At 36.0% G+C, this 23565-nt stretch overlaps 1 protein-coding gene across 1 annotated transcript in view; it reads right to left on the bottom strand.

The window, feature by feature from the left end:
• The window catches only part of cacng3b (calcium channel, voltage-dependent, gamma subunit 3b), a 78820-nt gene extending 55313 nt beyond the window's left edge, over positions 1–23507 (bottom strand). The window contains exon 1 of the mRNA XM_056453822.1: positions 22502–23507. Within this exon, the coding sequence (XP_056309797.1) occupies positions 22502–22712 (211 nt within the window). The 5' untranslated portion in view covers positions 22713–23507. The remainder of the gene's footprint in view (positions 1–22501) is intronic.
• Positions 23508–23565: the final 58 nt, after the last annotated feature.

Genomic DNA, 23565 nt, shown 5'->3' with positions numbered 1-23565 from the left:
TACCAATTAACTGATTAACTAATTGAGCATAATATCCTGACAGAAGTAATGAAAATGTAAATATAATACATAAATCATGCATCGGTAATGCTAAATATTTTTATACTCAGGAACACAGTGTAACAATAATGTTCCTTAGTTAAATCTTTCTGGTCTGATGTGAATTCTCTAAATCCGCTGGTTTGAGCCTCGGCTGGGTCAGTTGGCATTTCTGTGTGGAGTTTGCATGTTCTCCTCTTGTTGGCGTGGGTTTCCTCCTGGGACTGTGGGTTTTCCCCCACAGTCCAAAGACATGCGCTATAGGTGAATTGGGTAGGCTAAAATTGTCCGTAGTGTATGAGTGTGAATGGGTGTTTATGGATGTTTCCCAGTAATGGGTTGCAGCTGGAAGGGCATCCGCTGCGTAAAAACATATGCTGGATAAGTTGGCGGTTTATTCCGCTGTGGCGACTCCAGATTAATAAACGGACTAAGCCAAAAAGAAAATGAATGAATAAATTTATGATTGGAACTGTGCTTGAAAACCATTACAGAGTCTCATAACAAGAAAGCAGTTCAAACTTAGAAAACTTGTGCTTTATTTAAAATTCTGCATTGATTTGAATGATTTTTTTCTTATTTATTTTTAATTTATTATTACTTTTTTTTGTTTCTTCTTTTTCGTTCCCATTGTCTTTCTTTTCCTTTACCATTATTATATTTCTTTAAAATTGTCACATTTCTCTTGTTGCAAAAAAAGTAATATCTGTATTCAGGGGCGGACTTAACCAATAAGCAAGGTAAGCAGCCGCTTAGGGCCACGGGGAATAAGGGGGCCCCGACCAATGCCAAGAAGCCTATATTAATCATAAACTGTAGCTCTTTTATACATTTTCTATCATATGTTGTAAAATCTGCAGCTAGAAGGGCATCCGCTGCATAAAACATATGCTGGATAAGTTGGCGGTTCATTCCTGCTGTCTGACTAAAACACCTGCCAGATGATGAGTGCTGTGAGCTTGTAAAAAGAGGGCCTGTTCAAATAACATTTCCGATTCACAGCCGATTCCCAAACAGCAATTATTCTATTCATATGAAAAACGGTGACAAGGTTAGTTTGATGGATTGTGAATTAAGTTAGCTAAAATGTTTTTAAACTATTATTACTATTAAAATCAAATTCACAATAAATAGCTAATTAACCGTACATCGGGGTGGCCAAACTCAGTCCTGGAGGGCCGGTATCCTGCAAAGTTTAGTTCCAACCCCAATCAGACACACTTGGACTAGCTAATCAAGCTCTTACTAGGCTTTCTAGAAACATCTGTGCAAGTGTGTTGAAGTAAGTTGGAGCTAAAATCGGCAGTACACCAGACCTTGTTTGGACACCCCTACTGTACATGTACATAGTTTGTGAAATAGTTTGTTTAATTTGTAAATTTATTCCTTTTAATTTTACATTAGGAAGATTCCTTCAAATATTCCTTCAAATATTAAAATATATAAGATATTTAAATACTTTGAAAATAATATATAATTTAACATGCAGTTTATTTTTCAAAAATGCTAGGGCCCCATATCTGGAATTGCTTAAAAATTATAAATATTTAAAATAGGCACTATCCTTATGAATAAACTGCATAATTGCAGAACAACAACTACATTCTCGCCTAAAAAAGCCTCAAAAGTACATTATGTTGTCCAACAACAGCAATTTTTGTCAAACTGTAGAGTGTCCTCTGCTTGTCGCTGTATGTGGGTGGAGTAATACACAAATGTGAAGGGTTAACAGGCATGACGAGTGCTGTTACTGATAGAATATCTCACGGCTATCAGCCAATCAGATTCAAGAACCAGACAGTATAAATATATACAACAAATCACTGTCCACCCCTGTCTGTATCACTATGTACTAAACTTCTATCTGTTCTAATTGCATGTTGTTATTGCAATAAAAAACAGTGTAACTACAATTAGAGATGTGATGTAAGAGGAAAATTTACACATTTCTGGTAAACAGCATATTTGCTGTCATTCGTGCCTATAAACAGACAACTATGTCTACTCAATTATGCAAATGATGTGGAAAAATACCTATTATAATGTATTTAAACACCTCACCTTTTTGAGAGTTTCCTTTGTGAGTGACAACAAAGTGACAATACTAGTGGCAGAGCACATGGGCCACACAAACAGAAAGATGGATTGCCAGCAACACATTCTCAGAAGCCCTGTTATCACCTAAATCAACACTCATTCAAAAGTGTTTGCACAAACAGATTTTTCAAGGCTGCTTTCTCTTGGCACCCTGTCCCTCTCGTCAATATAATACAGTCTCTTACTTTATTCCGTGCTCCCCTTTTCACAGTAACCAATATGAAATCCATCGTAGCCCTGGCATTTCTATCTCAAGCTAATGCAAGCCACTTAGTATCTCTGGCAGGTCTGTGTGAATATGTGTGCGTGTTTACTGTCTTGTATACAGCGGGCACGCATCCAAAAGAGAGTGTTTCGGATTAGAAGAGGACCCGACGACATCCATAAAACTAAATCACGTCCTTAGTGAATGTCTTTCAAATAGCAGCTCATATATAAATATAATCCCTCCTCCTTGTTCTAAAGCCAGTTACGTGTCACCAGTCTTTGATCAGTGAGACTAAAGGCCCTTTGAGACTAAAGGCTGTGTTCACACCAAGAATGATAACTATAAAGTTAACTATAAAGCCCAAAGTTCACTATGAAGTCTAATATACAGTAGGTTATGTGTGTGTGACAAGAATTTCACCATCAGAATAGTGTTGAACACTGCAAAAAAATAAAAATAAATAAAAAATAAATCTACTGTAAAAAGGCAGCAAAAATAGAGTGGTAAAAATGTAGTTAAAATTTGGTAGCAGCATACAGATTTAACATAATTTTATGGTAGCCATTACATAATATACCATTCTTTTGCATGACTGCAGTTCCTTTTGTTCCTTTTCATAATAATATTTACAGGAACAAATAATCAATGAATAGGATTATTTTTGGTGCAGTCTTTGTAACACACCAAATACACAAAACAATTTAATGATGTCTAGGATTTGAAATCAAATATGTTCGCCTCAAGTATCTGTCTCCATATAGACAACTTTTTCTGTTGTGGTCAGTTTGCTTGGTAGCTTACATTGTACAATGTTATCTCGTGAAGCAGAATGCTAGGGTTTGAGTCTAATGAAGCACTTTTCCACAATAGAAATAAGAGCAATGTAAAATCACGGTAAATCTATACATTTACCTCTTACATCTTACATACAATCTTCTTACATTTGCTTTTGAAAACACTAGGTTTGTTTAGAGAAAGGTTTAATTCAGTGGTTTGTTTGGGGATCGGTATGACAAGCCCCGCCTTCTCATAAACGTGTATAAGAAGGATGTGTACTGTATATGAAATGTTCAACAAACACTCTAAGTCAGTGTTTCCCAACCCTGTTCCTGAAGGCACACCACAGTACACATTTTTAATCTCAACCTCTTCTTAATTAAAAACACTTGAATCAACTCATCATGACATTAGAGGAGACTCCAAAACCTCAAATACATGGGTTAGATATGGAAGACATCTAAAATGTGTAATGTTGGTGTGCCTTCAAGAACAGGGTTGGGAAACTCTGCCTTAAGTAGCATATTTCAGATTTACAACAATGTAGACAGTGGCCTCTATTGGATTTGCTATCTGAAACGTGCAACAAAATGTACCTGTAGCAATGTATTCTAGATTTCACAAAAATTCTAAATTTTCCAATGAGTCTGGGTTGCAAAAAACAAATGGTGACAGGAAAGGTTTATGGTGAATTAAAGTGCATCTAGGGTTGTCACGATACTGGAATTCAGTACCAATTGATACTGAAATTTAAAAAATGTCCATTTCCCACGAACACTTAAACAGCGCTGATTTGCCATTGTGTTCACGTGCTCAACATAAATGACTGTGATTGGCCGTGAAGGTCATCAGTTCACCAAACTCACCGCTGTTTACTGAGTGTAAACACAGATACAGTGACACTGGAGCGTTTTAAAGCTGCGATTCATCAGCATATCGCTCGTATGTCAGCTTATAGACATCTTTTGCGAAGTCTTGCATCCTATTATGAACAGTAGGTGTTTAGGATGGCACATTAAGTAATAGGAGACAGTACATACCCCTTAAACTAATATTTTGAGTGGCTGTCTCTTGGTTGACATCTTAAGGCTAATTTATACTTCTGCATTCAGTGATCTGCGTGACCCACGGTGACTGCCTTGTGCGTTGCCGTGCATTTATACTACATGCTGTTTGTGCAGAAGTAGCTAAAACATGCTCATTCAGAGTCTCCCGCGACGTGCAACAACTTTATCCATAAGGTTAACACAAAAAAAGCTTCCACCTGGAGCTCCTTCACAGGACTCCACACTTGTAAACACTCGCTCCATCAGGTTCGTGTGGCTCTCGGTCAGGTCAATAAGGTCAATAAGATGTTCCACAAACTGTTATAAACTAACTTTTGTGCCTGAAGCAATTCGGTTACGTAATAAATGTAGTTAATCGATAGATTAAATAAACTGTTATTGTTCTATTTTTATTTTTGTTTGTGTACTTGATGTTAAGTGTTTGTAAGTGGGTAATTTTAGTTATATGTGAAGCACCACCATGTCAGAATGAATTGCCCCAAGGGGATTAATAAAGCTTTAAACTATAACCAATTTTATTTACTACTAAGGATGTCAATGGGTAACATCACCCAGCATTTTTCTAAATATCTTCTTTGGTGTTCAATAGAAGAAGAATAAAATCATAAAGGTTTAAAACCACATGAGAGAAGAAGAAAGAGAAAGACAGAGAGTAAATAATGAAGTCATTCATTCATTCATTTTCTTTTCGGCTTAGTCCCTTTACTAATCAGGGGTCGCCACAGCGGAATGAACCGCCAACTTATCCAGCATATGTTTTACGCAGCGCATGCCCTTCCAGCCGCAATCCAACAATGGGAAACATCCATACACTCTTGCATTCACACACATACACTACGGCTAATTTAGCTTACCCAATTCACCTAAATCACATGTCTTTGGACTGTGGGGGAAACCGGAGCACGCGAAGGAAACCTATGCCAACATCGTGAGAACAAACTCCACATAGAATGCTAATTGACCCAGCCGTTGCTCGAACCAGCAATCTTTTTGCTGTGAGGCATTCGTGCTACCCACTGCGCCACCGTGACGCCCAATAAATGATGAATCATTTTCATATTAGGGTGAACTATCCCTTTAATGAATGATCCATTGAATCATTTTTTAAAACAATTGGTTCAAAAGTGTGATTGATTTAAAAACAAAGCAAGTCTTTATGAATGAATCATTGACTCGAATGATTCAGCCAAAAGCATTCATTCAGAAATGAAACACTGTTGGTCTGAGATGCACATCTTTTGCTGAAGCAGATATGTAACTCTCCTATTGGTAATCTTGTTTTTGTTTAACTGTTGTATAAAATCAATATTGCAATTACTTATTGTGTGATTACTTAATTATATCATATTGTGACAAAGTAGGGAGGTTCAGTTTTCCCACAGAGAGATTAGTGCGTTGTGCCGGAGGAACAGTTGCACAGGAGACGAGAGCTGTGTTTCCCCAGGGTTTAATAAAATGACAGCCACACTCATCAAAATACATGGGGATGGGGAGGAACAATACATAAATTAACTTCCAACTTGAGTCACAAATTGAAAAAATAAACAATAGGAAAAATAGAAGTCTCCTTGTCCATGAGGGCATTTGTCTCAATGTTGCTTGTTATTTTTCCCCTCATGCGTCACTGCACCCTGTGCATTCGCGGTTTTCATTTTGCCACAAAACACAATAATCAGTGTAAGTGACCATTACAATATCTAACAAATATGAAAATCAAAAACCCACAAAGGGATATTTTTGCTTTCACATATTGAATTATAGACTCATTCCAACTGTATTCTAGAAGATCTTGTACTGTTTTTACAAAGTGAGTGACATACTCTAGAACAGGGGTCACCAAACTTGTTCCTGGAGGGCCGGTGTCCTGCAGATTTTCGCTCTAACTCTAATCAAACACACCTGAACAAGCTAATCAAGGTCTTACTAGGTATACTTGAAACACCCAGGCAGGTGTTTTGAGGCAAGTTGGAGCTAAACCCTGGAGGCACACCGGTTGGTGACCCCTGCTCTAGAATGTCAGTTTTCACATTGTTAAAACAACACTTATGATTAACACTTATGATCAGTGTAGTGTGTAAATGGTTATAAAGTAACTAATTACTGTAATTAAATGACTTACTTTTCATTTTTAGGTGGTCTAATTATAATATACTTGCCTTAAATACTTCAAATAAATATAACAGTTCTACATAAATTGATTTGGAAAGGCAACATAATATAGATTTTAAAAATTATCCTATTTTTTATATCATTTATCAAGACAATTGCATGTACTCAAGAAAAAATGCATTGAGAAATCTGTTCAAAACAATATGAGGTTTAAATTCACAGAATCAGAATTCACTTAGCTAAAGGTTTTATTTGTCCGACAACTGCACATGTTTTAGAAACAATGACTTTTGACAATATATGTGTAATCTTGTCATTACTTGTAAACAATACATGTAGCAAAGCACGAAATGTTTCAATTTAACGCGTTAATTTTTAAAACAAAATTAAAAGGCCCTATTTGATAAAAAAATATATATTAAGAATTTATTTTCTATTGTCTATGCATTGAGATTTATGTAATTAGCTTTAAAAGTAATTAAATGACTTATTGAGCAATTAACGGGATACACTCAAAAATTACTTTAGCTGCTTTTCAAATTAAATATGAGTTAAACCAACACAATTCTTAAGTTATTTTTGGGACAATTCAAGTGTTTTATGTTTAATCCACTTCAATTTGTAAAAAATGTGCTTGGACAGCATGAAGGAACTGCGTGTAACCCAACAATATTTTACAGTGTACTTTGGCCCAAAATGAAAATTTACTGACTATTTACTCGCTTTTCACTTGTTCAGAACCTGTTATTCTGTTGAACTCAAAACAGCATATTTCGAAGAAAGCTGAAAACCTGTAACCATTGAATTCCATAGTAGAAAAAGCAAATACTATGGAAATCAATGGATACAGGATTTCAACTTTATATTCAAAAGAAGAAAGAAACTTAAACATTTCTGGACAGTGAGTGAAAAGTAAAGAAGTTTTGGGCATACTATCCCTTTACGTTACTTTTCGGATGAAGTGATTAAATAAGCCATTTAAATACACACTCAAAAATTATTTTGCTGCTTGAATTCTTGAGATTGTTGTTGGGACAACTTAATTGTTTTATGTTCAATCCACTTAACGTTTTATTTACCCTACATTATTCATTCATTCATTTTCTTTTGGCTTTGTCCGTTTATTCATCAGGGGTCGCCACAGCAGAATGGACCGCCAACTTATCCAGTATTGGTTTTACACAGCAGATGCCCTTCCAGCTGCAACCCAGAACTGGAAACACCCATACACACTCATTCACACACACAAACTGTATGGCAATTTAGTTTGTTCAATTACTGCATGTCTTTGGACTGGAGGAAACCCACGCCAACACATGGAGAACACGCAAATTCCACACAGAAACCTTCTTGCAACCTTCTTGCTGTGTGGTGACAGTGTAAACCATTGAGCCACCATGCCACCCCTACCCTGCATTAAAAGATGTAATTAGTAATGAATTTCTTTTTATTTGAAATAACTCTTGCTTATGCTAATATTGTTCCTATGTGTGATTTAAATTGTTCAGTAAACTCTGCTCCTTTTAAATTCAGACAATTTATAAAAATGACATGTTAATCATCAGCGTAACAGCTATCATCTTCAGTGTGAATGGGCCTTGCATGCTTGATTGTGCAGGGCAGCTCTGAAAGGGTCATTCGAGCAAGTTATTAAAGTTAACCCAAAGCACATTCTCACAAGATCTGACGGAGCCCCATATGAATGCAGATCAGAGGGCCAGGTTCACCGCGCAACCTCGCTTTCTCCAGCTCAGACCCAAAGGAGTCGGGGCCGGCTGCGTTATCTCTTGTCGCCGAGCCTCTGAGATGGGGAGGAGACGCGGGGAGCTATTTTTGCAAGCTTAACCAATGCTGTTAGAGGATCTATCAAGAGTAATTTGCCTCACAAAGGTCATCGCAGCCAGGGGCAGAGGCAGCATCACAGGCAGGAGCAGTGACTCACTACGGTCCACATTCTCCTGCCGGCTTCACAGGACGCCGTGTTCCCACCACAGCAAATCAACACACTGTCACGGAGGGATAAACTGGCATCAATACTCTATTGATTTTGCATGGCATTAGATATTAATACATCGGTTCGCTAAACGTCGCACGCTTTCTGAAGCCTGGCCTATGGAAAGTGGAAATAATTGTGCTCTTAAATGGAATAGTCACAGTGCACAGTGGTTATGCTGCACGTTTGGGAAAATCACTGAATGCTGTACACTCCAAAAAAAAAAAAAAAAAAACAGAGAGGAACGTGGGATTAAAAGAGTTTTCATCTGCCGTCTCATATGCGCACCAACAGTGCTAACTCAAAATATAACAAACAAATGATTCATCAGTAACTTCCAGACTATAATACATTATTAATTTATGAAAAATGATCAACCATTGAAAGAATATGTGCAAAAGGATGAAAACACTGATGTTTTATCTTAAATATTTTTATATTATTATAATTTTGCATTTTTAAATAATTTAGTCTTTATTTTGATACATTTTTTTTTACACTTCAATACAGTTTTGGTTTGTTTCATTAATGTTTTTGTTAGTTTTAATTTAGTATTGATTTTGTGAACGTATGTCTTGTTAGTTTTTACAGTTTTAGTTTTAGTAATTCTAGTTTTGCACAGTTAACTGAACACGTCCAGTGTCAGCCAAAGCAAAGTTTAGTGTTTGCACAACTTACATTTAATTCTGTGCACACATTTTAGTAATGAAAATAAAATAATTGCTTAAGTAAACACTGAACCCAAAACCATACAAACACAATAAATAAATGTAAAAATTATGAATCATAATTAAATCATAGTTAAAGATCATACTGTATATTTAGTTAACCCTTGTGTGCTGTTGGGGATGTTTTCATCCACTCAGGGGGGATTTTTAGTCTTAATTTGGCCACAACTTTCTCTGTGTTTTATATTTGGTGACAAAGCTGTTGACAAAAAAAAAAAAATTATTCAATGTGTGTGAATTGAATTGAATTTTATTTGACAGATTTTAGACAAACTGTACAAAAATACAAGTATCCCATACATTTTGGAATAAAACAGTCGAGGATAAAAACACAATGAAACCATGGCCTTGTTTACATTGTGGTCCTTGCTGTTAAAAAAACAAAGTATGGCTGCAAAGTGAAGTATATTTATGAACTAATTTCGAGAGTAGCACGTGTTTATGATTGACTGCCACTGGGTAATGTATGATCCACCAATCAGATGATTCCTAAATCGCTATAAATAACTATCTTATCTTAGCTTAGCCATCTTCGTCTTGGAGAATCCTCCCTTCCACCCCTACTCCTCCCCTTTCGTTGACAGGGTGGCACAGAGGCAGAGTGGTTAGCACCGTTGCCTCACAGCAAGAATGTCACTGGTTCAAGTCTGCACCTGGCCAAGTTGACATTTCTGTGCAGAGTTTACATGTTCTCCCTATGTTTGCTTGGGTTTTCACTGGGCCCTCTGGTTTCCTTCCACAGGCCAAAAAACATGTAACATAAGTAACCAAACCAAATCAACACCATAGACCAGTGATTAATCAGCAATATTTCTCTCCATAGTTATTTATAATTTGCATTCACTATTAACAAGCAGGGGAGTTCTCGAGACCTACCTGAGCTCAAACTCCCCTCTTGCACTGCAAACGGAAGGGAGCCCTGGGCTCGAGGATTTCATGATCTCTTTCCCAGGACAGCAAGCCACACATGCTTTATAATCAATCATCAGCTAAGTGTGAACTGTTCAAATACAGTTAATGTATAAAACAAACAGTACCTCCACATTTTAAAACATGACAAATTTACATATAACATATAAACATATTAAAAAAAAAAACCTCATCCTCTATGTAAACTAACTATCCTCATCAAACAACCGTCTTTTGAACGCCTTTTTGAAAGAGAGTGAGGTGTGAGAGAGACCTTTGTGCAATCAAATCAAAACAAGCAGCTCAGCTTACAGAACATAATAAACATAGTATACGTGTATTTATGCACACACACTATAATCTGCTGTTTTACTCCATGGAACTCTATATAAAAGCCAGTAACTTTTTTTTCCCAGGCCTATCTAAAGGGTTTATGCTGCCAACTGATGATGAACAGTAAAAATGACACATTTTAACTCTTCCCAACAGGGAAAACCACCAACAATCAAGAATACCTGATTATATATATATATATATAAAAAAATGTCATTGTAATGGCTGTGAACATAATGAAAGGGTAGTAAATTTGAACCGTTAACAAGGGTTCAACATGCATAGTTTACATTTTTTGGTCACTGAAAAAAGTTAAAAACACATTTTATGATTGTATAGAAAATTGATTTTCATATATAATCTTGCACTTGACTGATGTTTTTGGCCATCTACAGACATTTCTATAAACAGTCGTAGGTCAGATTTTCCACCACAGCTTATTATTTTTTTGCTTAATAAATCTGAAATTAATTGAGTTACTTTAGTAAATTTTATTTTACTTCAGTTAATTTTGCTAAATTTTATTTTACTTCAGTTAATTTTGCTAAATTTTATTTTACTTTTTTTTTTTCAAATTTTGCTAAAAAAAATTTAATTCAGTTAATTTTTCAGTGACTGTTGTTAGTTTAGTTATTTTTTTTATTGTGAATTTTTTATTTTATTTCAGTTAACAAAAATGTTTCAGACCAACAATTTTAGTGTCAGTTTAAGCTTTCATTTAATAAAATAACCTTGATTTGCACAGTAAACTAGTGAAAAGCAGTGTGTTATACTGTGGCTTGAGCTGCAGATATGCAGCTAATATGCAGAAACATGCATGTACAACTGACTACTAATGAGAGCTTTGCAATCTGGGTCTGTTTATTATGTCTGAATTAGTTTTAAGGACAGAAGATGTTGACTGAGGATCTTGCTTGAGGCGTGTGTCTTTAGAGAGAGTCAAAAAAGGAAAGGTTGTTTGGAAAACTCTTATACGGAGATGGATTGGGCGTTTTTTATGCAAATTACTAACTTCAGAAAAGAAGTTGCTCATTTAGGTTGTACTCAAAATTCACTGTCATTGATATAAAGTTAAGGACAAATACAGGTTATTAAATGTTAATTAACATATTTTTCTCATGTTTTGAATTGGCTAAGTTCATAAATGCATAAAGCTGGTTTATTGTTGCATAATCAAATGAAGTTTTATAAACGAATTTCGAGTGGAGCATGTGATATGATTGATCGCAGCTGGTCTCGCATCAATAATCATTGCTAGTCCAATCAGATATCATTGCTAGACCAATCAGAAGAATTCTAGCCTCCAATAAATAAGCCCATTCATCCTACCTTCCTTATCTTCGTTTTGAAGAAAGCCCCCATCCACCCCATCTCACCCTTTTCTCCCATACCAGGGGGAGCTCTCAAGACCTACCTGATCTTAAACCCCTTGTCATGCTACATGACCAGGTGGGAGCCCTGGGCTCAAGTATCGCTGTGAATTCTTGAAATGCTTTTCAGTGAACATGGGCTGATAATTTAACACACAACAGAATGATCATTGTTGTTGTGATCTGACTAACTACATTTTGGACAGATTTAATTAGGTTTTGAAAAAAATTACTTGTTTTACTTTTATATTACGGAATAGATGAAATAATTTACATGCTAAAGCTGATATGGGAATGATGCATTTCTAATTAATTGTTATTTGTCTTGTTTAAAGGCTTAGGGAAGATTTTCTAAGTCAAATTGTACATTTACTGGAAAGTGAGTGGAAAGAGTGAAATATTAGTATTTATTTACTTGTAATACTTAATTTTCACCAGTGTTGGAAAAAATACTAAAAAATCATACTCATGTAAAAGTACATTTACTTGCCTGGAAATGTAGTGCAAGTAGAGTACTGGGTATCTTTTGTAAATATTACTCAAAGTATGAGTAAAAAGTAGACCTTTCAAAAGTACTCAAGAGTAGTGAGTAGTGAGTATTATGCTGTGAAAAGCTGATGCCTTTACATGTAATTTGTGATTGTGTGTAAACGTAACATTCTGTAGTGCATTTAGTTATTGCCCAGCAGGTACACAATGTCATAAGACGTTAATATCAGGTTGGATTTAGGTCGTGATATCGAGTGATATTTCTAGCCAGCGTCTAAGTACAATTGGTTGATTTTAGGTTGTGTTGGAAAGTGACCAAAAACAGACGTCGAGCCAACATCTTAATGACAGAAATCACAGGACAGATTTTTCTAACCCCCATAAACAGGAAAAAAAAGTGACTGAAGGTTGAAGGAAAGTAGTAGAGTAAAAGTACCGATACTGCAGTAAAAATGTACTCAAGGGAAAGTAAAAGTACACATTTTACTAACTTAGTAAAGTACAATTTCTGACAAAAACTCAATTACAGTAGTTTAAGTATTTGTAACTTTACATCACTGATATCCACAACGCTCACGAAAATGTCACATCTGTTTATGTCATGGGAAAAATAACTTTAAAAAAGTGAAGAACAAAATTGAATTATATCCATCCATCCATCTATCTCCTTTGCCTAGTAGCTGTATTAAAGGTATCATATATATAATCGTTGCCGCAAAAAAACCCAACCCTGACTCAGGCTGTACTACATTATTGCTTACACACTTTCACCAGAAAGAACAGGCCACTTTCTTGTTGTCATTTCAAATCACCAATTCTCCTCACATCCCCCCATAAGTCCTTACACAAAGACGTGAAGGAGTTCATGTCAGCGGCACTAAATGAAAATACTGAAAGCATATAACAGTTATACTGACTGGGCTTTAACACAAAGAAACATTCATTATTAATTTCTTCTGCTCATTTAAATTGCCACCAGAAAAAGGGGGAAAAAAACGAAATCTGCTAGCGTATAGATAAAAAGCGGATTTCGACAATGTACTGCAAAGTGCTGACAAGTTTCTTCCATTACCAGTGCCATAATAAATGAAGTCCACCGTAGCCGTGCATATTAGCCCAACCTTTTGTTCCCAGTCTAACAGCCCTCACTCGCACCTTCAGTGCACATTAAAAAGCAAAAGCGCAGGGCCGCAGTGTCCCGAGTGGCAGTGTAAGTGGTTACGGGGTTGCATGTTCACATCCCAATGAGTTGATCTCATTTGAGGATACGCATACACATCTCTCCATGCATGTTTGACACATGTTTGAGATGCTGCTTGATGATGGCTGGGCAGCATCTCACACTTTTGGTATTTCAGCTCCTCCAAAGCCTTCATGAACGAGGGGAGGAGGAGGAGGAGGATGAGGAGGAGGACGGAAAGCAGGGTTGAGGATGGGGGAAGGTATGGAGATAGAGCAGTGCGGAGCGGCTAGTTTCCAAGGAGATGTGTGTGCGTGATGAGAGTGTATGAGACAGGCTTTGCTTGGGTGCACACTTGGAAGGGAAGAGTCCCTCTTCATCACTCCCTGCTTTGCCTCTTTCTCTCTCTCTCTTTCCCCCTCCCTCGCCACCTCAGTTCCCAGGTCATCATTTATCCTGAGCACGGCCAAACCGTTCCCCTGAGATCCACCTGCACTTGAGGACGCACTGCATTAATCTTACACCTCCATTCAGCATATGAACCCGTGTTAAATTCCACCGGAGCGCTCCCTTATTATTACATACATAACCGCTAATACGTCTTCCTATGATGACATGCCATGCAACATGCCGTATATTTAACCTTCATGTTCTGTTTGGGAGGCCTCCGGGCTGTTTTAATCACTACTTTAAAAATATGCTTAATTTTCCAAGCATCCGGTTGAGACTCCTTATGAGAATTGATTATGAGAATTGATTATAATAATTTTTTAATTTCTCTAAAAAAATGTTACATCACTTTTGTTTGGGTCTTACAACGTCTTGATATAAAACATGATTAGCTAAACTACTAATTATTTTAATACATACAAATTCATTCTTAGGTTATATTTAAATAATAATCTTGTGCCTTTACATAATCAGTGATATGGGAATGATGCATCTCTTTAATGGAAAGTAAGTGGAAGGAGGGAAATATTAGTATTTATTTACTTGTAATACTTTATGCCCACAACGCTCACATCAATGTCACATCCGTTTATGTAATCAGGGACATCCATCCATCCATCTATAGCAGGGGTGGCCAAACTTTTTCTTGTAAAGGGCCAAAAACTAAACTTGATTGAGGCTAGTGGGCCAAAGGTAAATATTTGCCATGGATAATTTCCTAATCTGTTTAATAATATTTAACAATGACTAGAAAATATTGCCTTAAGTATTTTTTACATTTTATGATGAACTTAAAACATTAAAACTTAACAGTAAAAACAAAACAATCTAAATCTAAGGATTTCTGCAATCTAAAGGATTACACTAGTTTTTGCCTTGATTTGCTTGCCGATGTCTTCTATAGTCCTCTACCGACAGAGTGACAGTATTTACATTTTAAAATAAAATCAGATTCATTTACAACATTTAACTGAAACATTTCATTTCAGTTTGCTCTAAATAAAATTAATAAAAAGCAATAAAAAAGGTTATGTCAAATTAGAAATGACTCTTTCTGTGTTAATGGCATTCGCCCCAACCTCTCCATCATTCTCATTCTCCTGTCAGATGGGACGGTGGGCCAAATCAACGGTTACTTTGGGGTGCAGGCCCTACTTTGGGCATCTAGAGTGTGTATGTATGCATGCATCTATGTACGTATGTATGTACGTATGTATGCATGTATCCATCCATCCATCCATCCATCCATCCATCTATCTATCTATATTTTTAATTTCCCCCAAAAAAGTTACATCACTTTTGTTTGGGTCTTACAACGTCTTGATATAAAACATTATTAGCAAAACTACTAATTATTTTAATACATACACATTCATTCCCAGGTTATAGTCAAATAATACAAATAATAATCTTGTGCTTACACATAATCAGTGATATGGGAATGATGCATTTCTAATTGTGCTTGTCTTGTTAAAATGTCCTAAGTAAAATTGTAAATATTTACACATTTACTGGAAAGTGAGTGGAAAGAGTGAAATATTAGAATTCATTTATTTGTAATACTTAATGCCCACACAAAAAAATCAATCCATCCATCCATCCATCCATCTACTTTTTTTAATTTGTCTAAAAAATGTTACATCACTTTTGTTTGGGTTTTACAAAGTCTTGATATAAAACATGATTAGCAAAACTTTTAATTATTTTAATACATACACATTCATTCCTAGGTTATAGTCAAATAATAATATCTAAAATAATAATCTTGTGCCTTCACATAATCAGTGATAAACTGATATGTATTTTTTTTATAATTTAAAATAAAATATATTCTTGGAATGTCATTGCTGAATTTTCAGCTTGTGGGCTTTTAGCTCTCTTCTGTCACATGATCCTTTAGAAATCAATAGTATGCTAATATGCTTATTTGATGCTCAAGAAAAATCTTTCATCATTACCATCAATGATTAAAACAGCTGTGCTGCTTAATATTTCTGGGAAAGCCATTATATTATAATGTTCTTTCGTGAATATAAAGTCCAAAAAATGACAAAGCTTTTAAAACATTATGAATGTCTTTGCTGTCATTTATGATAAATGGATCCTTGCTAAAGTTCCAAAAAATAAACAAATAAATATGAATATTTGCTCCAAACAGCAGCGTATATCATGAGGGTCTCTGTAAGCCAATACATGAAAAAACTATAAATTAAAAGAACACAAAAAGCAATAGCTTTTGTGCTTTAACGAAATTAGTGGATCAGCATGCAGTGAATCACATCTTCACACTGATTCATATTATTCGTATGAATTCTAATGGACCAATATGGTGTTTGCATTAAACATATGACTGTACCATCAGCCTTTGGCATTTGTAATTATGTGGTTGGAATCGTGATCTAAAGCAAATCTTATGGCCCATAAAATTCAAGTCGCACTTCAGTTCACAGCTTTTCAAGGAAGTCTCGATCAGTGTTGCTGTTCAGGCCCCCTGCAGAGACACAGTCATTTCCATATTGCACATAGAGCTGTACTTGATGAACTCAACCTGGAGCATTTAAGACACCTGGCTGCTGAACAGGTAAAGAAGCTGAAGAGAAAGCTAGCGGGACCTGACACAAATTTTCAATATCACTACTCAACACTAAAATCTCATTCAAAGCTACAGTGCTCAGCATGTATGAGTACACCCCACAAATCTCTCATTTAAATTAATATTTTCTATTAGGATGCTTTACGTTATCATACTTGTGCATATCCATTTGATTGGTCAGTACTGAAGCCAAATCTGGAGCTTATCTAACAAAATAAATCACAATAATAGTTCAAAAATTAGTAGCGCAAATTTATATGTTAGGGAAAAATATTAAATACAATTTTCAAAAATAGCAAAAATCAAGAGAAACAAAAAATTATAAATTTTGTTAAAATGTTGTAGTGAATTTAAATGAATTTAAATTTATTATCTTTCCATTTCTAAAGATGTTCTGTGACTAAAATATTATTTTAATAAATATATCTGTTCAATAAATCTGTTTTGTTCAAATGCACCAATATATATTACCCATATTCACTGAGAAATGGATAAAAATATTCATTTTCAAAATGGGGTGTACTCAATTATGCTGAACGCTGTATTCAACAATAGGCACCTTCAAACCAACATCAATATAGTCTTTTTCAGAGTGTACGCATCTCTCTTTTAAGGTTTTAGTTGATCATAATCAAATGAATAGGTCACCCAAAACTGAAAGTGTTGACATCATTTATGTATTTACTGTCATTACAAAACAATGTGGCTTTCATTGTGGAACATAAAGATTTGTTTGTTTGTATATTTATTCATTCATTGATTCAGTCATTCGTTTTTCCATTCTTTAAAAGTCAGAAGGATCCAAAGTTGCTTTAGATCCCACCAGTTGCATTGGACAAAACTGAAATCTTCAAATCATTTTCCATTTTTTTTAAATAAATGGAGTTAACGAATTAACAAAAGTTCAGTAGCGGTAGCTAAACCAATCAGCTTCCCTCATGTATAGGGAAGTGGACCCTCCCTAAACCCTTTTTCTCAGATTCTTGCTTCCTCTCACCCATTTCCCTTTGAACTCATCCATTCATCCCCTACCCCACGCCTCCCCTCCCTATACCTCGTAACATCCCTCTCCTCTTCCACAGGCTGCATTATGGGGGAACAGGGTGGGGGGTGTAGTCTTCTAAAGGTTCCACCTTCACCTATTAGACGAAACCCCCACTCCCTGGACAGGACTCCCTGATCAACCGGTTTAATAATCATCCCATACTTCTATTCTCAAACTTCATAACTATTAGCAACTTGTGATAAAGTTTCACAAGCACCGGTTGTGGCGTGGTCCTTGATAGTGTACACTATTTCATATTTATTTCTGAAATATGAAATAAGGAGAGTAAATTCTGAGAATTTACATTTTCAGATGAACTATCCAGTTAAGTCCAAGTCCAATTAAGTATCTTAAGAGTCCAAGTCAACACATTAAATAAATTAACATGGAAATATAAACAAATATAAAAAGTAAAAATATTTAAAGTCATCATGAGTTGGCTTTTTACTTTCATAGTTCAAATGTACATGTGAGAATGAGTATTTAATAAGAAATTGATTAAAAACTGAGAATGTATAAAAATATATATTAATTAAGACTTGATTGTATTGTGAAAAAGTGGCCATTTTATATAAGAATGCTTTTATAAAGGCAGTTCAGTATTAAATAATGCTGACAACAGTCCCATGGTGCAGAGCATTCAGTAGGGGTTTTGTTACCCTTGAAAACATGCTGGAAGGCAGTAAGAGGTTGTGCACCTCAGTGCTGAGGGAAATCATATAAATCAAAGAATAAACACATTTTGTGAATGCATCTCTGAAGGGAAATTAGTTCCTTGTGAAAAGTTTTTAAATAATGTCTAAAAGTCCATTCACATATTGTGTCTAAAGTGTTGAAAATCACGACCATTAAAATCAACTGACAATTCACACTTACATATAATCAGAAAGCATCAAACTGTGAGCATATTAAATAAATGAATATGTAGCATTTACCAGAGTAAAATGCACTTAGCTAATAAATAATCATATATTTCATCAACCTTATGTCATCTTATAAAAATATAAAATACAAATGTTCTGGTTATCCCTGTACAGCTACAGACCGATAGGGATCAGCTGTTCATCCACTGTGGCTGAGCTTTCACTGTTGTTAGAGAAAGTGAAAGTTTTTGGTTCTCAGCTGACTGAAAAGTTCACATTCTGAGAAGTTGAGCTGTTTTCATCTTCCTGTGGTGCAGACATGCATGAGTGTCACAACACCAGTGCTCACTGTGAGCTTGCTTGTAATATGTCACCATTAAAAAAACAATCTCAAGTTATTTTTATAATTGAACTGCTTCTGTCTACTGTGGTTATTGGGGGGGAAAAGCTCTGTTTCTGCTGTTCCATCTACTGTAAGAGAGTGAATTTACATTTTCATTCAGCCTCTCTGTTGTTTTTGCCTCTTACTGTATAGAATGCAAATGTCAGACTGAAAATGTATGCACTGTGGTAAATGTAAAAAATTCTATAGTCATTTATCATTTTGACTCATTATGAAGATTTAAAGTCTGAAATTTGAAACTTTTTATAGAACTTTGACAAAACTTTTTATTTAAAAAAGCATACCATAGTGTGTTAATGGATAACATGTTACATTGTAAGTGTGTTTAAGAAGCATTAAAGGGTCTAGAAACACTAAGAAGTAAGTCTAAGTCTAAGAAATAAAAACTGGCTGGTTTTGCGTTATTTAGAACAAATTTGTTCATCCAGTTTAAAAAGAAATTTTGAAGCAATATTACGGCGAGGAGATCATTGTGTAAATTCCAGTGTGGAGACTGGCTGTATGTACCGGCAGTTTTCAACACATCTGTTGACTAATTCATGAGAAAGACTTGGTTCAAACCAATCAGTGCGCTCTATTGTGAGAAGTATTATTACTTCATTAATATGAATGGTAAAGCTTCGAAGACTCTTATTACCTGTTACAGTGTTCAGAGAGACGCCATGATGTGATGCCAAATGTAAATAAAAAAATTTAAAGAACTGTTCGGAAACATGGGTCGGCAGTGTTTTTAAATGTGCCGTAACAAAGGTTTTGTTTCCATTTCCCCACGATGAAAGCACAAATCGCGTGTGGACCCAAGCAGTTGGATTACAGTGATCTGCTAACACGCAATACAAATGTATTTGTTTGTAAGGAACATTTTTTACCTGAGAACTTTTTAAGTCTGGAAATGGTAAAATCTGGATTTGCCACTTGTCTTCTTTTGAAAAAAGACACGGTTCCAGTTGGTGTTGATTGTCCTGTCTCTACGGTTTTGATAAGTGCGTGATCAGTGTGCTTTGTTTATGTTTATTCAGATGGCAAAGTTAGTTTGTGTCATCAGCAGTAATCTTTCAGTTTTTAAAAACATACCTTAGTCAAAATGATTTAGTTACTAAGTTTACGGTAATATCACTATACCAGAGGTTGGTGTAATGCCTTCCACAGTAATACGTTACTGTTTTCAAATGACATTTTTGGGGAAGGCAGTAATGTAATGAATTACATTTAAAAATTGTGTAATTTCATTACAGTTACTAAAATCAATGTAATTGTGTTAGAAAAGTTACAAATATAGTTTAGAAGAAAATAAATGCTCAATGGTTATAGGTATCCAGTTTTCTTTGTGTCGTCTTTTGTGTAAAAAAAAAATAAATAAAAAAAGTTTGAAACAAGTGGATGATGATAGAATCAAGTATTGGACGAACTCTTTAAGTCTTTTGAATATGTCAAGCTGATCAACCCACTGTAATGTTTTCAGTAAATAATAAATTACTGAAAGAGCTGCAGTTTATTTTGTATTTCTATTGGTATATTTTATATGTTTTAAAAGTAGCTTAAAAATAAAATAATTAGTAGGCTGATTAGTTTTTACATTAAGTAATTAGTAATGTAATCGGATTACAATTCAGTAATTTGCAATCTATTACCATTTTAAAGTTATCTACCCAACACTGATCACTACAATATTATGGACTGAAAATCCTCCATTTCCACACAGCTTTCGGATCTGCTGTAAATGCTGCTCTCTCTTTGTTTGTGTTGCTGGTGTCAAAATCAGCTGTTGTGCATGTACTGAAACTCCCCTTTTCATGCAAACCCTTTCCTCTTTTGCTACTTCCACCTAAACAAACTGGACTCACCCATTTTTCTGACTTTTTTTAAACTAGAGATGTTTAAAACACCCTGTTGAAACGGGGTGGGGGGGGGGGGGGGGGTTCATGACCCTTTAAGGATTGTTAAAATCTTGAAAGAAGGTTACCAAGGCCTACATGATGTCAGCATAACAGAAAAGTTGCTTCCACAAAGAGTAAATACAGATATTTGATTGAAGACGGTAAAGTCTTTTTTTTTGACAAAATAACATGTACTGATGAATCATTCACAATAAACCAGAAATGTGCATTAAGAAAGTAAAAACAGTCAATGCCGATTCCATGTTGATTCTGAACATCAACAGGAAAGCAAAGCTGTCATGCATGGAGGAACAGACTGAGTAGCTGTGAAGCAGCACACTCTTGAAGGTTAAATTCAGAGAGGCTGGTCTTGTAGACTTGTCCAGCAGAAAGCCTCATTATTACCTTCCTCAAAGATTTATGTGCGGACATGCATAGACTATGACTCAGAGAATGATAGGTTTCTACTTAAACAGATCAATCCCTCGTTGATATTAAGCAAATAAATCATGCAAATCTTTTTGAAGTTTAAAGTGGATCAAAAATGGCTGTGGGTATATGTGCACTGGCTGACAGTGACATACACTTCAATTAAATTAATACTGAAAAGTCAATCACTGGATTTGTGTAATCTGCCATGGCCACATCTATTGGATTGCGCCCATCCCTTTCAATTAAAGATGAGGATCTTCCCATCATACTGCAGTCATGTCACCTCTCTGCGTTCCCTGGGGCAGGAGATTAATCAAAGTTTGAAAAGACATTATGAAGTACATTATTTCGCTCCCAGTCAAGCAGTGTCAGGGCTGCCAAAACCTAAACTGCACGGAATTAGAATGAATCCATCCAGAGGACAAAGGCAAGGAAAGAGAGGGAAGATAAGGAGGAAAACAGAGGAAAAGAATGAGCAAAACGAACAAGACTTTATCATGTTTTAGGTGTATATGTTGTGCATTTGAATTCAAGGGTATGTTTAAAACTTCACAGGGTGTTTGGTTCTGCTCATTGAACTTATGTAAGGCTGTAGGCTTGTAGCTTGAATTGACTTTGATTTCCCCTTAAAAAGCTGCTCTGTGTGTGAGGTGGGACTGTTTAGAGAACTGTGATTGACAGAATGAATTGGCTGGTTACAGTTTCATAACTGAATACAATGCATCCAAAGAACATATATTATTATCATTTTCAAGGTTAATGTGGGGTAAAATGTGGGTAAATGTTGATGAAATATGGGTAAACCCAAATGATTTTTTTTAAACTAAATTATTAACCCAAATTTAACAAATAAAAATCCATATTTTACCCAAATATAGGTTGAAGCAAACCCAGCATTCTTTAAGTGTAGTAGAATATATGCAAGTTGCAGATTTATTGGCATCTTTATTGGTAAAATTGTTGCACTGACACGAACAGCGATGGCTAAGTATTCTGTTACCCATTATCAGCTTGCAATACCGCGCGATTTATTCTTTTGTAGAATAGAGTGCTTTTATTGAACTGCAATATAAGGTAATCAATATGATTGTTCATCTTATTTTGAATAGACAAGTGGGTAATTAGACGATTTCACCCTAATCTATTAGTTATAAGATGACTGCAATCATCATACTGCTTATTAAAAAGACTTGATTTGCGACTTCAACAAAGCTTCAGTTATCTTAAACCCTTTGGATTGATCTAAATATCGGAGCATTAAAATAAATTCTGGTGATAGATTGAGGTTAGTAGTGCTTCCAACGTGTCACATTAAATAATCCTCAATTAGAATGAACGCAAGTGTATCCTAGAAAAGAGAGTCAGATAGATAGATAGATAGATAGATAGATAGATAGATAGATAGATAGATAGATAGATAGATAGATAGATAGATAGATAGATAGATAGATAGATAGATAGATAGATAGATAGATAGATAGATAGATAGATCGATAGATAGATCTACTTTCACTTTCAGAAGCACATGAGATGTCTTACCTTCTAGACAGCAGGTTCTCCACAGCCCTGAATGGGTCATGACTTCCTCGTTCTTCCTGCTCGTCTCGTTCTCGTTATTACTTTTGACCCGGCACACTCCTCGAGAGTACAGCCAGTAGTCCGTTCCCACAGCGATAGTCATCAGACTGAACGCGGCGAAAGCGCCCACTGTGGTGATGAGCATTTGGACTCCTCTGTCACACATCAACATTTTGCCTCATTTCAGGATGGGGGGTTAAAACAGGGTTCTTAGCGCGTCTCGCAAAAATGTAAAAATCTCCTAGCCTGCCTGGTGCGCGGACTCCATGCTCCAATCGACTTCAGAAGCCCATACCATTATCATGTGTTGATTTCTGGGGTGTCGAGACTGTTGCAGTCGCTGTTGCTGCTTCTCAAGTTCAGCAAGAAGCCTCACAGTGTTTCCATCGCTTACGCGGAGAGCTGTTTGTTTCTCATTCTGGGCTGTGGAAAAACTGTCACAGACGAGCAGTCTCTCATCAGCACCACAGCATTTTTGCGATTGAGGTACTAGGCTGAGAGAACGACACGATGTGACTTCACAAAAACATCTTTGTTTCCCGAAAAAACGGCAACAAATCAGCGCTCGCGCACGGTGAATAAGTATGAAAAACAATGTCCCTCGTTAATCCAACGGCAAACACCTTCATTCAGTTGATGCATCCGGTATTTTTCTGTATAACACTAGAGAAGAGTAAAATATCCCACTTCATGATCAGCTCGTGTCTTTTCCCCCTTCAGATCTGGCGAATATGAACAAGATACATTTGATCATGTATGGAGCAGCATGTTATGAAGGCACCTATCAAGAAGTGATCGTTTAAACAAACAGAAATCCCAGCACTTGTAATTGCAGTCAACGGTGATGTTGGTCCCCGCAAATGTGTCTTACAGCAATGACAGCTCCCACGTTCCTCCCGAATCCGCTTGTTTGAAACACCGCCCACAGAGGGAGCGTAGCCGAGCGGAGGGAGCGCTGGCTGCTGTCCGCTGCTGCTGCTGCTGCTGAATGGACGGAGACGCGCGTCTAATCTCCGAGTTTCTCC

The sequence above is a fragment of the Danio aesculapii genome, chromosome 3 (assembly GCF_903798145.1).
Source record: "Danio aesculapii chromosome 3, fDanAes4.1, whole genome shotgun sequence".
Taxonomy (NCBI): domain Eukaryota; kingdom Metazoa; phylum Chordata; class Actinopteri; order Cypriniformes; family Danionidae; genus Danio; species Danio aesculapii.
This window is presented reverse-complemented; position numbering and strand designations above follow the sequence as displayed.